The sequence below is a fragment of the Acipenser ruthenus genome, chromosome 3, assembly GCF_902713425.1.
Source record: "Acipenser ruthenus chromosome 3, fAciRut3.2 maternal haplotype, whole genome shotgun sequence".
Classification (NCBI taxonomy): domain Eukaryota; kingdom Metazoa; phylum Chordata; class Actinopteri; order Acipenseriformes; family Acipenseridae; genus Acipenser; species Acipenser ruthenus.
This window is the reverse complement of record NC_081191.1, coordinates 4,419,125-4,436,997: the sequence shown is the minus strand read 5'-3', so window position 1 is coordinate 4,436,997 and position 17,873 is coordinate 4,419,125. Positions and strand designations below refer to the sequence as shown.

At 41.3% G+C, this 17,873-nt stretch overlaps 1 protein-coding gene across 1 annotated transcript in view; it reads left to right on the top strand.

Moving 5' to 3' along the window:
- LOC117435443 (gamma-aminobutyric acid type B receptor subunit 2-like) overlaps positions 1-17,873 on the top strand; it is a 295,459-nt gene that overhangs the window by 135,701 nt on the left and 141,885 nt on the right. Inside the window, exon 3 of the mRNA XM_034058593.3 lies at positions 10,850-11,020. Within this exon, the coding sequence (XP_033914484.1) occupies positions 10,850-11,020 (171 nt within the window). The remainder of the gene's footprint in view (positions 1-10,849; positions 11,021-17,873) is intronic.

Below are 17,873 nucleotides of genomic sequence, written 5' to 3'. Positions count from 1 at the left end.
ATGATGTTGAATACAATGTATTGTATTTTGAAACACAAAATTTAAATATAATTTTTACTAATGCTGTGTTTTGAATACTGTACTTGAGTTTCACCTTAACAGAAGAACAACAAAGTATGACTTCCTTGGTATGAAGATAATGCTGATAAATGATTAAATAAATAAAAGCGTGTGACAGGACGATGTCTGTGCTGGCTATCTGATGCATGCATGATTCTGCAGGAGGAGGTCGGGAGCCCTGTGGAATCTGCCTGTCAATCATAGCAATGACACAGGGAGGTTGGGTGAGGGTGTGTCGTCTCTCTCTCTCTCTCTGAGTGGTTGGGAGGCGGGTCTTGGCGGGTTGCTCAACCAATAAAACTGATACTTTGCTGTTCCCTCGGTCTTGCCCTTTCTAGAAGAAACAACAGCGGGAGCTTTGTTTGAAAAAATGGGATTACAGATAATAACAGAACGTCAGTGTCTGGAGAAAGAGAGAGGGGCAAGCAATCCCGGCGGAACAAGACAGCCGCTGCGCAGAATAAATGTTTTGTTTCTACGTACCCCTAGTGGGATGTTATTAGTTTAGCTGGGGAAAAGTCTGGGCAACCCTGTGAGTGTCAGTGAGGGACCAGCAAAGTATCTCTGAAACCCGAGCCGTACCAGAGAGCGGAGGCTGCTACAAGGAGCAGCACCTTTTATTTGTAGTTTTGTTACTGTGTTTTATTTTCCTTTTTGCTTTTGCCTTTTGTTTATGGAATGTGCAGCACCTGTGAGTGCAATGCAGACTATGTCAGCTCCTACCATTGCTGGTAACCTGTGAGCTCTGCCCACTTACTGTTGTCGTTATTTGGGCAGCGGCCTAAGAGCGCCCTCCGCTGGAATAAATAAAATGGTGCACCCCAGTGGTGATTCAAATAAACATTCTGTCTCCAGTGTCTAGTGATTCCCCCCTCTCACAAAGCGTGTTTATGTTTTTGAGCCGGTGTGAATGCAAGGCATGGGTCGTAATGATTTTTCTTTCTCTCAGCTTTACACCATGATAATAAGTCAGTACCAATAACTGTTTGCACTGAAGGGAGCTACATTGTGATGCTCCACTCCAGCAGAGTGTGCTGAGATATCAAACTGTGTTGCCAAATGCCTCCCTTGAATATTAAATGAAGATTTCTCGTTCTAATGTGCTTTGTTAACAGCAGTAGCAGATAGGAACTGCAAGGGGCGCGCTTTGCTATAGAAGGCAGTGTGGTCCAGTGGTTAAAGTCCAGGGCATGTAACTAGAAGGTCAATGGTGCAAATCCCACCTCTGCCACTGACAGTCATCGGTTCAAATCCAGTTCATATCCCATCTGACTGACTCACTGTGTGACCCTGAGCAAGTCACTTAACCCCTGTGTGCACAGTTCACAGCCTACCTCTGTAAAGCACCTTGTGATGGTGGTCCACTATGAAAGGCTCTCTATAAAAATAAAGATATTATTATTATTATTACTATTATTATTTATTATTATTATTATTATAGGTGCATGTTATGATAAGCAATAAAAGAAGATGCGAAAGAGAAGTTGCAGGCTTCTTGTTTTCGAGTCCAAATAAGTGTAGTTTATTGAAGATAAAAGTTCTGAGTTGCAAAGTTACAACCAAACATTTTAAAGGTTACATGGTGACAACAGTTTGCAGGTATCCTCTCACCAAGCACGGATCAGAGAAATACAAACATTTCAGTATTCTCAGTTTAAATGCAGTCTTTCAGTGACATCATGATTTTTCTTTAAACCAATCAGACAAAGACACAAATCTCTTACCACTTGATTAATTGTCCATTATCCTAACCCTAGCTTCCAAGCATCTGGTTCAATCCAGTTTCTCTTTGAAGTAGCTAGTTTTTATAACCCTCCTAAGAAAACCTGTTTTATATCTAGTCTGTAAATATGTTTAACAATGTGTTGGTACCTCTAACACAAAAACAATGGTCTACCCTAAATGGCAACTGCCTTTCTTGTTAGAACTGGACATCAAAGGAGAACACCTATTTCAGATTGTCTTGGAGCCTTGTCCTAAAGGACAAAAGTGACCAGAAAGATCTTTATCAACTTACTGTCTAATTAGGAATTTAACCAGACCAAAAATTCATTTATATCTAAATAAAATGTTCCAACAGTGCAGTAGAGTTATGAATGAAGATGTCTCTTGTTCCACCTCCTCTTAGCTGGCTACAATAGTATAATAACTGGCTTGGGAAGTATTATGAGAGACATTTTGTATTGTAAACCATTGAACTAAAGCACTAGTTGGCAATAAAGTCACAACAAAGCCTTGTAAAGAAATCCAGAGACAGTACAAATAAAGATCAGTGTGCCAGTACTGGAAATACATTGCAGTAATACATTTTGTAGAAATTAAAGGGAGTTATCATTGACGAATGGTCATATCATGTCAAACCAGTACCATTCTGGCTTCCCATATTTAGTGTTATCGCAGGTGTTTCATTGCATGGGTTAGTAGGTTTGCTATCATGTTAATGCTTATGAATGTAACAATTAATATGTTGGAATTGGAACAGAAAATGTGATAGGATTAAAGGAAGAGGTCAAATAAAGAGGAATCATGCATTTTCAGTAGTACTGTCCTAATGGGACTGCATTACTAAAACCAAGGGGCTTGACTTTGAAAGAATAAATGTCAAAATTAAATCCCAGTTAAACCACAATGAGTCATTCTTTCATGTGTCTCAGTGAAGATTTATTTTGATCTGTAACACAGTATGAGACTGGGAATAGCAGAATATATATTTCTATGGCTGGAGTCTATGTGATAAGTACAACACACATTCAGAATTAAATTATATTATTTTACCTTTCACCCTTATCATCTTTAATAGAAATGTACTGAATTGAGTTGCAAAAGTCTCTTTTATACGACCAGCATTCCAGCAGTTCTAATATCTTCCATTTCAGATGGATAATTCATATGTCCAGTGTTATGGAAACGCCTTGAGTAAGATCTGAGGACATTTTAAAACCCCTTCAACACTACCTTTCACAAAAGTCTCTGTGCTACAGTAAATGCATATATTGCACATCATTTACTTGAAATCTGTACTCCAATAGTTAGTAAATGACTTGTATGCAAAGCATTTTAAAATAATCTGCATTTGATGGTTCCAATGGCCCCTCATGTCATTAGGATTATGAAAATATCTACATTTAGATTTGTTTGACTGGATCATATTCTCATGACTAATCTGAAACGAATACTGCCACATATTGTTGAGTATTACCATACTATATGAAACCTGTACAAGCTTCAGGGTCATCTCTTCCGTGTGGCTGACCAACAACAATACATGTAGATTGAGAAGTGTAATGTTAGCACACTTCCGTGCTCTGAGGTCATGCACTGTTCCCACTGTTGCACTGTTTGTGTTAAATGAAACCAATCCCATGCAATAACAAAAATCAGTAATGGGAACTCATGCAAAGATGAACTCGAGACATCTCATTTATAACTGATTGTATTGAGGCTCTTTATAAGGGGAAAAGCTGGTAAATAGGATAGCATGCCATTAAACTAACAGGAGAACAATGTAGTTTCCCGTCAAAGGCAACCAAACGTAAACTCCTCGGCCTGAAGCCATATTGAAACAATGTTCTTGCTCAGATGTTTTTAGCCAAGTAGCTTGGTTCAAGTCCTGAACTACCTTTATGCTTGGCAAGCACACAGAGCAGCCCGTATGTCACCATGCTAAACAATAAAAGAATACACTGCTGTACTGTTCAGTGATGGCTCCAGTACTTGTGAACAGCTTTTCTATACAGGCCTCCTCCAAGGTCAGATTCCCTCCAGTGCAAAGTAATAAACGAAGCTGCTGGAAACAACAGCAGCAGCAGAAAAACATCTTGCAGCTGGTGGTGTGTCCCGGTAGAGGGGTTTTATTTACTTTCCCTATTTATACAGGGTATATGTATGCAATTATATGAGGAGATGTTTCATATCCCACATAGCAATACATTCTGACTTGCTGTGGGGCCCTGTGGTAAAGGAGCACATTTTAAGTCAGTTGCAAACTGTACGTATAAGAGGACCCCACAGAATGCCAAGGCAGTGGAGCGAGAAACCAGCAAATTATTCTGTTTTATTTTAATATTGAAATTTAAGACTGCCTCTCAGGCTTTGTTTTATAATAATCCAGGAATATTTCTTTAATAACATAATCATACTACTACTATATATATATTTTTTTTTTACTACTACTGCTAATACTAATACGATGAGTACCACTATTAATAATAATCATTTATAATGAATAATGCATATTAAAGTGAGTTAAGACCCTAAATAATATTGATTAATCTAATATTTACTTTAGATATCATCTTTTTTGTTTCAGTTTGTCTAAATAAGCCTCTTCTCAGCAGTTTTGGTACAGAAAGAAATGATCTCTATCCACAGAAAACTAAAGCGTGAATAAGAACAACTACTCCCAGTTCATTTGAAGCATTATTGTTTCAAATTCATTTGTTTCTTCAATTCCACCAAACATACATTAATACAGTTTATCACTGCAGAATGTGTGTGGTAAAAAGATGAAATAATAGAATATGCACAAAAATTGAGCTACAGTACAAGTATATATTCATCATAACTTGATAACCATCAAAATTCAATATGAAGTGCTGCTGTTTTAGTTGTGTGATTCTTAACAGGGTTTTGTTTATTTGTTTTTCTGGTGAGAATGTGAGAGTCTGAGACAGCTAATTATATCAACTGAACAGTGAGAGTTATTTCCAGATAGCCCAAAACAACCCCATAATATCCCAGCAGACCTCTTACAGTGCATGTCAGCCTATCGGGTTGTAAATCTAATGCAATAATCTTTTAAGTTACCTGCCTTGTTCTTCTAAGCTTCAGGCTGATATGCAGAACGACTGATAGCTTAACCAAAACCAAAGTCAAGCTTTTCACAGCAAAAGAGAGAAATACCTTTGGGAAGATGTTGTAATTAGCTGCCATATCACAGTGATTTATGAAACCTCTACATAAAGGTACTAAAGAGCCAAATACCATATACTATGAAGTAGAACACTAGTAGAATCAACAGCAGATAACAGCATTACCAGCAATGGCAGCACAATGGGTTTAAAACTCATAATGACCAGCACTGATGCTGTAGAACAGCACTGTAGTGGCATTGATAAGGTATTCTGGCACTGCAATGGATTATCAATGGATATCTGGTTTATACCATTGTTATGTCAAAATATGAAAATGTTATCACAGTACCACTGGTTCATACCCATGTAGCTGCTCTTCCACTACAGAACCGCCTTGCCATTAAAGACTGGGTTAGAAAGGGCTGTGCAGAGATAGTGTTTTCATAACTTTTGCATGGCGGCCCAATTGATTAGACCCCTAATTGTTAACCTTTTTTTTATGTAACTTCATGCTGTTGGAAGTGATTGAACAGATGCTTATATGACCGTTCCGGTTTTCCAATCCCCTACTCCCCCATACTGTAGATCCAATAACACTGTACTGATTATATTATAGTTAGCTCCAGCCCCATGGATCTCACTGTACATAGGTACCCATCTGGTATTTCCTTAGGAGTCTCAATAGAAATGCAAACAACCTCCCACTAGAAAACTAATGAATACTACAGGAAATGTGTGCCATGTGTGCCAGCTGTTTTGACCCTGAAATCAGTGTTGGACTGAGCAAAAAACAAATGAATATTGTTTAGGAGCTGTCCCTCTATAAATATCCACAGAGAAATGTTCAGCCCAATGTGATTTAACCCCTTACATACAAAGCCAATCATTCAGTTTGGAGCAGATCGAAGTCTGAATAAGAAACGGCGAATAAGAAACAAGCGAATAACAAACAGGCGAATAAGAAGGCAACTTCAACCTTGTATAATAAACAGTCCCATTATATTCAATGTCTCGGTTAAGCACGGTTGCAAGTTAAAAGTGTATATATTTTTTTTTATAAGGGATGGGACGTGAACCATCATATACATTTTTGCAAATATATGCTATGTGGATGTTGTCTGTGTTGCTGCAGATACCAAAATACATCATTCCAGAAGTTGTTATTGTTATTAAGGTAAAGACTGGAATGAAAAGTCAGAATAATTTAATCTTCTCTTACATCAAATCATATTATCAAAGCATTTCCTTCATTACAAACAAGGTTTATAAAATGAATTTACTAAAGGATATCTCTTGCTGTGCTGTTATTTAATGGGAGCTGCATATTGTAATTGAAACTCATAATTACGAGGGGAGGCTGAAGCTTGCTCTGCTTCTTCATTACGTTTTTATTTGTGATTTTACAATAATTGGAGGTGGAGGAGGGGGTGGAGGTGGATGGGGTGGAGGTGGATGGGGGTGGAGGTGGAGGAGAGGGGTGGAGGTGGATGGGGGTGGAGGTGGAGGAGAGGGGTGGAGGTGGAGGAGGGGGTGGAGGTGGAGGAGAGGGTGGAGGTGGAGGAGAGGGGTGGAGGTGGATGGGGTGGAGGTGGAGGAGAGGGGTGGAGGTGGAGGAGGGGGTGGAGGTGGAGGAGAGGGGTGGAGGTGGAGGAGGGGGTGGAGGTGGAGGTGGAGGAGGGGGTGGAGGTGGATGGGGTGGAGGTGGAGGAGGGGGTGGAGGTGGATGGGGTGGAGGTGGAGGAGGGGGTGGAGGTGGATGGGGTGGAGGTGGCGGAGGGGGTGGAGGTGGAGGAGGGGGTGGAGGTGGATGGGGGTGGAGGTGGAGGAGGGGGTGGAGGTGGATGGGGGTGGAGGTGGCGGAGGGGGTGGAGGTGGATGGGGTGGAGGTGGAGGAGAGGGGTGGAGGTGGAGGAGGGGGTGGAGGTGGAGGAGGGGGTGGAGGTGGATGGGGTGGAGGTGGAGGAGGGGGTGGAGGTGGATGGGGTGGAGGTGGCGGAGGGGGTGGAGGTGGATGGGGTGGAGGTGGAGGAGGGGGGTGGAGGTGGAGGAGGGGGTGGAGGTGGATGGGGTGGAGGTGGCGGAGGGGGTGGAGGTGGATGGGGTGGAGGTGGAGGAGGGGGGTGGAGGTGGAGGAGGGGGTGGAGGTGGATGGTGGTGGAGGTGGAGGAGGGGGTGGAGGTGGAGGAGGGGGGTGGAGGTGGATGGGGTGGAGGTGGCGGAGGGGGTGGAGGTGGATGGGGTGGAGGTGGAGGAGGGGGTTGGAGGTGGATGGGGTGGAGGTGGAGGAGGGGGTGGAGGTGGAGGGTGGTGGAGGTGGAGGAGGGGGTGGAGGTGGATGGGGGTGGAGGTGGAGGAGGGGGTGGAGGTGGATGGGGGTGGAGGTTGATGGGGGTGGAGGTGGAGGAGAGGGGTTGAGGTGGATGGGGTGGAGGTGGAGGAGGGGGGTGGAGGTGGATGGGGGTGGAGGTGGAGGAGAGGGGTGGAGGTGGAGGAGGGGGTGGAGGTGGATGGGGGTGGAGGTGGAGGAGGGGGTGGAGGTGGATGGGGTGGAAGTGGAGGAGAGGGTGGAGGTGGATGGGGTGGAGGTTGAGGAGAGGGGTGGAGGTGGAGGATGGAGGTGGAGGGCAGTGGAGGTGTAGGAAGGGGGTGGAGGTGGATGGGGGTGGAGGTGGAGGAGAGGGGTGGAGGTGGATGGGGGTGGAGGTGGAGGAGGGGGTGGAGGTGGATGGGGTGGAGGTTGAGGAGAGGGGTGGAGGTGGAGGATGGAGGTGGAGGGCGGTGGAGGTGTAGGAGGGGGGTGTAGGTGGATGGGGTGGAGGTGGAGGAGAGGGTGGAGGTGGATGGGGTGGAGGTTGAGGAGAGGGGTGGAGGTGGAGGATGGAGGTGGAGGGCGGTGGAGGTGTAGGAGGGGGGTGTAGGTGGATGGGGGTGGAGGTGGAGGAGAGGGGTGGAGGTGGAGGATGGAGGTGGATGGGGGTGGAGGTGTAGGAAGGGGGTGGAGGTGGATGGGGTGGAGGTGGAGGAGAGGGTGGAGGTGGATGGGGTGGAGGTTGAGGAGAGGGGTGGAGGTGGAGGATGGAGGTGGAGGGCAGTGGAGGTGTAGGAAGGGGGTGGAGGTGGATGGGGGTGGAGGTGGAGGAGAGGGGTGGAGGTGGATGGGGTGGAGGTGGAGGAGAGGGTGGAGGTGGATGGGGTGGAGGTGGAGGAGAGGGTGGAGGTGGATGGGGTGGAGGTGGATGGGGTGGAGGTTGAGGAGAGGGGTGGAGGTGGAGGATGGAGGTGGAGGGCAGTGGAGGTGTAGGAGGGGGGTGGAGGAGAGGGGTGGAGGTGGAGGTGGAGGAGGGGGTGGAGGTGTAGGAGGGGTGTGAAGGTGGAGGGGGGGGGGCATCATTTGGTCCACCAGAATGCCACAAAATGAAATCTTTAAATTAAAACTAAATTCTTCTCATGCAACAGAATGTGGAGAGGATTTTATATGCCAGGGATATAGCTAGCCAGGCATCCATAGGTATGTGTTTACCACTAGAAAATATATAAATATTGGAGCAATGGAACGTGAAAAAAAAAAACATTATCAATCCATAAAGAGCTTCAGGGAACTGAAAGTATGTTTCTACACTGGAAAGATAATGGAATTTCTGTTATTAGTTAGAAATTCTCCAAAACTAAAATGATGGTGCTAATCCTTCCTTTTAGCTTTTCAAGTCCCAAAGCTTATCTGAACAGCAAGTGCTGATTGTGCCACAATGAGTGCAGTTGTGTGCTGTATAGAATTACAGTCCACTAGGGATTTAGACAAGACAACATTAATTTGTGACCAGGAACAGAGTTAGAAAGTAATGATAAAGGAACTGTGTGCCTTCACAAACTGAAAGTCCAAAATACCATTTAAATATTTTCTTTTTGGTCCACTTAGGAGGCACCCTCACCCCATATATAAATACAGGTACTAATCTGAATCAGATATGCATTCATTTAATGTTCATCCCTAAAAAGGAGCTGAGTCTGTTAAATTGAAATTCCAAAAGGTTGTATTTTGCAAATTGCAATGCATTTAATGTGATCGCAAAGAATTCTCAGTGCTCCCTAATCTGAGCTCAAAATGTTTTACTTTCAAAAGAAGAACTCTGACTATTGTACATGACCTGAAATATCATCAATTACCTGAACAGTACAATCTTACCCTTTCAATTTTCCATATGTGTTAATAGACATTATAGAAGGCAGGGATGTCCATGTTTGCAATATAAAGTACATTCAATCTGTATCTGAGCTTATAGCTGTGTGTTGTGAGCTGTCAGTACACCATGAAATGAACATCTTACAATAGTTTAAAGTAATGAACACACCCCCAAAGATGGTCTATCTGACAATGTACAGTAAATGTATCAGTCTGGCAGTGCGATTTGTTGCTGTAGCCCATAAGACTTTTGAAATTAGATCATACAACTATTATGGTGAAAATCACTTTTACAGCCTTTCACTAATTTGGTTCCCTACCTGTGCTGTATATTGGCCTTTGGTAAGATCAATTACTTCAGTTAGATCATCAATACATTATCTATAATAGGAATAGCCATTTTAAACTACTATAGATGCCCTCTGTTGATGAATTAGACCATTGAGTTGTACAGTACAGTGCTCCCTTGTTGTAAGAGGTCCCTGTATATCGCAACACAGGTTATAAAACAAAATGGTCATAGTTCCCATTTGATCCATAATGCCACTTGCATTCTCACAATAACGCAGAGCACAAATATAACTTTCTCTTAACTGTTGCTCCCAACACATACAGTAAGAGGGGGACTATATAGATTGATAATATTTGGAATACCACTGCATTTGTGGGAGGGTTTCTCTGTGTAATTCAGTATTTTTACATATTTCAAGATTTGACGACGGCTATCTGTCTGGGGATAGTAAGATGTCAGTGAGGAGTCTGAATGGGGTAAAAAGCCCTGTATCACACTGTGCTTACTCTGCTATCACATGCAAGAAGAATATGAAAGCAGTCCGTTTTAGAATCCCAGCTGCTCTACACTAGAAACTGTTGACAATTCAAACAGTGCAATGCAGCATTATGAAACCTGATGTGTTCTGACACCCACGATTTATAACATGTATTGATGTTTCTTTTGTATCATGTGCATTGTGCAATACATATTACACAAACTCATTGCTGTTGGCAGCCTACAGTAACTCCTTTCAAAAGTAGATTAGCACTGTGGATGGCTTTACTATAGAAATAATTTCACATTTCAATAAATGTGTTTACCACAAGTACACTAATACTGTTCATATATACAAATCTTTTTGTTCCATTGACCTAACTGTTCCTTATGTTTTCTTATCTCTTTTATAAGAATTTATTGTAAGTGTCCTGCGCCCTGACTGGGTAATATCAGCTTCCTATTTCTGGTATTTAGACCACACCTCCCTGAATAAAAAAAGGGGGTGTTATGGCACTTAGGGTACCTCGCTCTGCATTCTCCAAAGTGCTTGCTCAGTGAACCCAAAGGTGTCCCCTGTAGCAGGATGAGAAAACGCTCGAGTGCTTGTCAGATATGTAGTGTAAAACTGGGGCACTGGTGGGCTGTTCCAGGTGATTGTTTTTGTTTCTACCAGGAATTAACAACGCATATGAAGAAAATCATTGCTATATACAGTAGACTACAGATAATGTAACTGAGACTGGGCTACCTCCCTTTACAGTGTATGCACTAAGTAATATACAGATTTATGGGATGCTCTTTGTCAAGCAGGTTATGACAATAATGTAGATTATTTACTAATGTGATAAATACACATGAAATACTTGAGGTCACAGCTGGGGAGTGGTTTTGCAAATGGCGATTCCTGTACTAAGCACATTACAAGCTCCTCTCTTTTTTTTCTTTTCTGTAAACTAATTTCAGCTATCTTCTGCTGTCTTTCAGCTTTCCTTTGCTGCAACCACACCAGTTCTCGCTGACAAAAAAAAATATCCAAACTTCTTCCGGACCGTACCGTCGGACAATGCAGTCAACCCAGCAGTCATCAAGTTCCTCAAGAAATTTGAGTGGAGCAGGGTGGGGACTCTGACCCAGGATGTGCAGAGGTTCTCTGAGGTAAGACTGTGACAGTTAAGTGGTTTATAACTATAGCTAAGTGGTTTAGCTCTCATTTACTGTCCAGTTGATCGCTTGACACATCACATGCAGGACTTTGGCACAATATTACACTTCAAGGTCTCTTAATCACTCAAGTTGTTTGTCTCTCAGTTTTGTATAGTAGGTAGCATTGAAATTAAATTGTGTCCTTTCAATAATGTTATGCTTTCATTAGTTAATTTTATTTTCTAAACTCTTATATTTTATGCTATAAATGGTTTTCAGTTTGTTTATGATTTTGATTATTAATTACCTTTTGACCATTGTGTTGAGATGAAAAAAAAAACATCATCTGCCACTACAAATACAAGTCTGCTTTTTTATTGTATTGAGAGTGATGTGTTCTGAGCCTGAAGTGTTCCAGAACAGTCCACAAAAAGCACATACGACTCTGCAGATAACGTAAGAGGCATCCATCATCATGGTCCACTAGGTGTGTGAGGTGTGTTGGGTATCGTGTATATCTGGGCACTGCTTAGGCAGGTCTAGTAGGAGACAGATGCATAATAGTGGCACCAGCATCACACTGTGCCTCTATGAATTCCACTGCCATGACTAATGTCTAGTGTGGCATCCACATGTTTCATGTGCATCACAATGATATTGTCATGTGCAAAAATGGAAGTGTGTGAGGTACACTGTTATGAGTTTTTCAGTGACAGTTTAATGGGAGGGATGGCCTCACCGTCACAGCTGGGCTGTATACGTTGTGCTGTAATACCTGTATGTTCTATATTCTCCAGTGTTTTAGGACTATGTTGGCAGATAGCACATGCGTTCTGTAAATATTAATCCTTATGCCGTGCACCTTCCCCAACAACCTCGGCAGCCTCCCGGTAGGTTTCTAGGGAGCACTCAGAGGTCATACACCTAGTGGACCATGATGATGGATGTCTCTTGTGTTATGTGCAGAGTTGTATGTTGTTCAACTGATGATGGCTGTCTGTGGTTGCTTGTGTTGCCTTGCCCCTTCCACTGCTTGTAAGTGGGTGGGAGGAAATGCAGAGTTAGGGTTAAAAACCCTAACATCGCATTTCCCTACTTTGTCGTTTACTATAACCCTAGCTGATGCATTAACAAAGTTTTTTGCAAAGAATATACACACACACACACACACACACACACACACACACACACACACACACACACACATATATATATATGTATATATATACACACACACATACATCTATATATATATACAGTAGTTGAAATGTATTTTTTCTTCTGTTTTAATAAGGGGAATATAACTTCAAATGCCATTATTATTATTATTATTATTATTATTATTATTATTATTATTATTATTATTATTATTATTATTATTATTATTATTATCATTATTGTCTTGTTGTTGTGTTTGTACCATTATTGCGTGTGCTCCAAAGATGTACTCATTTTTTCTATAGCTCTCTGCATTGAGCGTGTCAGGCAGCAGAGTTCAAAGCTACCAGATGCACATGAAGTGAATGTGGAAGTACAGTACAAGCTACCTGGTGGCAATTAGGGATTTCTAAGCAGCCACTGTATTTAGAAAATTTGTAAGATTTTGATAAATGAGTAACATTTTATTTTAAACCTGTTTGGTCCTTTAAGAAGCAGATGGGAAATACAAGGCTTTGCTGATCTTTTTTTAAATCTTGATTACTAACTGGCTCAGTGTCCCAATGTACTATTATATATGTTTTTATAACAACTGTTTGCAGTTACATGCAGTTCGGGAATATAACACACAGAACATTGTGTTTATTTGTACAAAGTGTGGAGAAAGCCAAGACAGAGAGGCCACCGATAAAAGGAAATGGTCTGGATTAACTACACTGATAAAATATGATTGTGTTTAAATAAAAACATTGAAGTGAAACTCAGAATGCATTTAATGTGTTCACACTGAAAAACTAAGAAGAAAATCGATGAATGATTATTAATTATCAGACTTTGAGGAAAGGATAATTATAGATGTTGATTTAAACCCACAATTTCCCATTAGTGAAGCTCCACCAACACACCCATAACAAGGCCCATAAACCCACCCTGAAGTTACAGACATTTGTTCCGAATTGTGCTGAATTGCTTTGTAGCACTGTCTCGTTTCATTAAGAGTCTAGTCCTCCCGCCCCCATTGTTTTTTTATTTATTCATTTATTTTAGTTTTGACACTACTCACCCCTAAGCGTGTCACAATATTTGATATCAAACAGTCCGTTTTATGCAGATTATTTGAATTACTGTTGATGTGCAGCCTTTACTACTGGCAGCTGTCCATTCTCCACAGTAATACTAATGGAGTGTGAAAGGAGTCAGGGGATTCTGTTTCCCCTCATTTAAAAACAGAATTCTACATGGTACAGCCTAACAAGCTTGTGGGATGTCCATGCCAAGCCTCTCAATTTGATAGTTTAGTGTTTTATTTATGGTATAGTGCACATTGTCCTTAAAATATTATCTGTGTATGCAAACCAGGATTAAAAACATTGCTGAACAAAGTTAAGTCAATTATGTGTAAGTGGAAACAGTTTTAAGATAAATGGTACAGTGTTAATGGTACAGCCTGGCATACAAAGCACACAACAGGAATAGCAAATACAGGAACCATAGCCCCAGTGAAATTCGGTTAAGCGCTGGGGCGCGCCATTTTATTTACCCAAATTAAACAAAAATACAAATCAAAAGGTACTGGTCCTTTAAGCAGGTCCTTTAGGCAGGAGTTTGCAAAACTCACCCACTGATATACTTATCCGAGTGCCGAGGGATGAGTGCACAGGCACATACTCTCCTCGAGTCCCAGGTTCAACTAATTCAATTAAAAATTACCAATTACCAATTTACCCTGACCACATTTCACACACATATTGTCTTATTTTTTCTGTGTGAATGATTTATGTGTTGAATGCTTTATCATACTTTTCCTTTGTCTTTACTATTGCCTGCTACACTGGTATACACTTCTACTTTGGTATACCACAGTAAACTTATAGGGGTTGAGCAATGCCATTTTGGCTTTTTTTGGTGTCCTCCAGCAGTGAAGAGCTAAATCAAAAACAACATTTATTATTTATTTTGTACTTGTTGATCCCCTTTCTGACATCCCCCAGAAGCAAATAGCTGCAAGGTCGACCACAGCCTGTGCATGTTAATGCCAACACCTGTTTCTGCAGATTGAGAAAGATTAACCAATGCAAGGTTATATCAAGTATGACTCACAATCTGTCCTGAGAAGGGCAGCCCTGTTGCTGATTGCAAAGAAGATCCGGAATACAGAGATTGTACAGTGCTGAACTCACAGCACTGTATCGCACAAAATGCAATTTCCTGTTTTATACTGATGCCATTGTCATATTTCCATTCAGGTTGTTGCAACATCATAACTGAACTCAAAAGAATGAAAACTGGTATTCAGAATATCTGAACTTGTGGAAAAGTATTCAATGCTGTAAATTCCCTCCAATGTACATGATTTTGAGAATTATAGGGTATAAAGGGAGAATTATAAAGGGTACAGTGAAACATGCCTGAAATCAGTGTTTCGTAAATGTAACTTTCGAAATGACCTATTTTGAAGGGAAAGGCTCTGAGAGGAATACAGAATGTTTAAATGGATAAAACCCCCCAAGAAACAGCTTGGTTAGAGGAAGGAGCACTCCCAGTATTGGTCTGAATAGCTTCTTTCTAGTTCTTGTTATAATGATTGTAATCATTTTGAACCATTCATCTGAAAATGTACAATATCTTTGTCTTTACACTGAAAACATGGGCTCCAGTGAATGTGAATATGAATCCCTTGCACCACAAAGGAGGATCTTTGGTATGTTGTGCCTTTTCTGTTGTTGGTCCTATCACATGCTTTACGAAGATGTTTTGTCCTTTCGTGCTGTATTTATTCTAGCATCAATTTCAATTAAGTAGATGGTTTCAATTATTTTTACTCTGTCTGACTATGAAATTATTTCCATCATTTCCATCAGCTATTACATTGGCCCCTGGTTTCTACAGTACAGCTACTTATGGCCTCAACCTGTTATACTTTATAACTCTCTCTCTGCTTTTATATATATATATATATATATATATATATATATATATATATATATATATATATATATATATATATATATATATATATACAGTGCCTAAAGGAAGTGCTTGGGATATTGTTGTCACATGCACACTTTGACCTGTCTTGTCCATAAAAGCCTGTAGCTCTTGCAAAGTTGCCATTGGCCTCTTGGTAGCCTCTCTGTTCAGTCTCCTTCTTGCTCGGTCATCCAGTTTGGACGGACTGCCTGATCTAGGCAGGGTCTTGGTGGTGCCACCTTCCACACCTTCATACACCTTCCACTTCTTAATAATCGTCTTGACCGTGCTCCAAGGGATATTCAAGGCCTTTGATATTTTTTTATACCCATCCCCTGATCTGTGCCTTTCAACAATGCGGGAATGTAATACATATATATATATATATATATATATATATATATATATATATATATATATATATATATATATATATATATTACATTCCACCATATAGATTCTGTTAAATCTGTTTCAGTTGGGAATCAACGCAGGCTATGATTAAGTCTTCTGTGGTTCCACTTGCGTCATAGGGCCAGCTTGCAGTAGAGTTTGTCTGTATTCCTGGTCAGACAAACCCAGTCTCGCTCAGTATATAGGAAATCTTGTTGTAAATTTGACCGGTGCCGGCAGGTTCATTCATTTATTGGTTCAACATGTGTTGACCTTTCCTCTTTCTTCGATGGTGATCCAGTTGGTCAAGTTCTCTTTATGTCCTTTTTGTATTATTTAAGTTTCTCACAATTTTAACCACATTCTGGGGTGTTGTGGTTGAATATCCTTGGGAGCTCTCTGCTCTTCTGACTTTGCTTGTTAGATTTTTGATAGCACGCTCCCCTTTTCTATGACTTATTCGCTGCTTGATATTGAAAGCAGTGTTACAGTTTGTCAGATTCCATGTACTTCTTTTATGCTCTGAGCACACTCTTAACCTCAGGGGAGACATTTAAGGAGGATGCAGAGACGTTTGGACTCCTGTAAGTGGATTGTTTGTGCACTGGCTTTCAATATATCCAGACAACTTTTAAGTAATCAAGAAAATCACACAGACCCGTTTAGGTTTGAAGTTTTAATGAATCAGAGAAGTATTAGAACTCCTTCGGTTTATTAAATGCTTAAAAATTGAATGAGCGGTTAAAGACCACGTCGGATCCCAGCTAATAGGCAATCTGGGCGATCCAGTGCCTTTACAAATTTAACAGCGTTAACACTTCAATACAATTATGGTCATCACATGTTTCACCCTTAGGCCAGACATGCAAAATGCTTAAGCACCCATCGCTAAATCCTAAAACAACCAAGATGTCACTCTCTAAGGCTAAAATATAATTCTTAACCCCCATAGCAATGCTTCAATATAAGTGAGATATAAATTCAAGATTATGCTTACCTCCTAATATATGGAAGTGTAGTGTAGAATATAATGTAACAACAAGAGCTGTCTTCGAAGGCCGAGGCTTCTGATTACAACCAAACAGCAAACAGCATTTTCAGAGATCTTCAGAGAATGGACCTGAATGGTGTCCCACCCTAACCCCTACAGATCCCTTTCTCCGCCCCAACCCCTACAGTACCCTTTCTCCACCCCAACCCCCACAGAACCCCTTTGCCGCCCGACCCCCACAGAACCCTTTCTCCGCCTCATGCGTCAGAAGACTCCAAACATCCAGTCCACTTTGGCAGCTCCCACCTTCAAACAAACAATATATCCAAAAAGTCCGGGCAACTCCTCCAAAATCAACGAGACATGATCCCATGTTCTCTACCTTCCCAATCTCTAAAATAGGTGAGGTAATCTTGAGACTGACAACACACCCTCCAGTACCACAAAGCTCCCACCACCCTCCAAGATACAAGCATATACATAGAGAGATGCCTTCAGTATACAACACCAGCTCTGTCCAATCACTCCAACCTTGGTCCAAACACACCTCCTTCTCAACATCAAAAACACACCTGTCAGTGTTTTCTCAATAGACTGGTTTTGCTCCATTTACAAAAGTGTTCAATAAACTTGGCCCCTCTCCAGCCAAAAACATCCCCTGCTCCCACAGACCCCGGACAACCCATAGATAAGAACTTGAGGGGCCACTTGAGTTTACTCTTAATCAATAATAAACTCTACTGTAAGCACTTTTCCAAATCCATTGCATGAAGTCATGTTTTGACCGGACTTAGGAAACTACCCACACATTTTTTTCACTGATAAGAAAAAGGCTTACATCCTTATTTTATAACTAAGCTCTCATTAATTGTATAAATATGATAGTGAGGTAATGGACATTAGCTCCTTAACTCGTTTTTTTAATATCATGGGGTACCCTTGGTTGGTTGCCCTTGAAGATTTCCAAACTTACAATATCTCTCATTGTTCACAATAACTATATTGAATTAGCCGCAACACCTGTCAAACGCGGTCGAGCATGTGGGCCTCACTTATCGGTGTCGCTATGGTTACCGAGCTAGGCTCGCTCCCTTTTACCTGTTTTATAAAAATTTTGCAGATTCAGTACAATTAAAAATAAGTTTAAAACACAAAGAATAAATGTCTATACTCCTTATCTTTCTGGTTGTCATAGAGAGTAGGCCAGCTGCCTCCAAACCTATGTGCCGAATCCTATTAACCTGTTATGTTCCTACATTAGGCTTCAGATTGGTTTCAATTGTTGCTGGACAATGTCTTGAATATTATACGGTTTCTAAGGGAATCTGCTGTAAAGAAGTGATATGAGTGTGT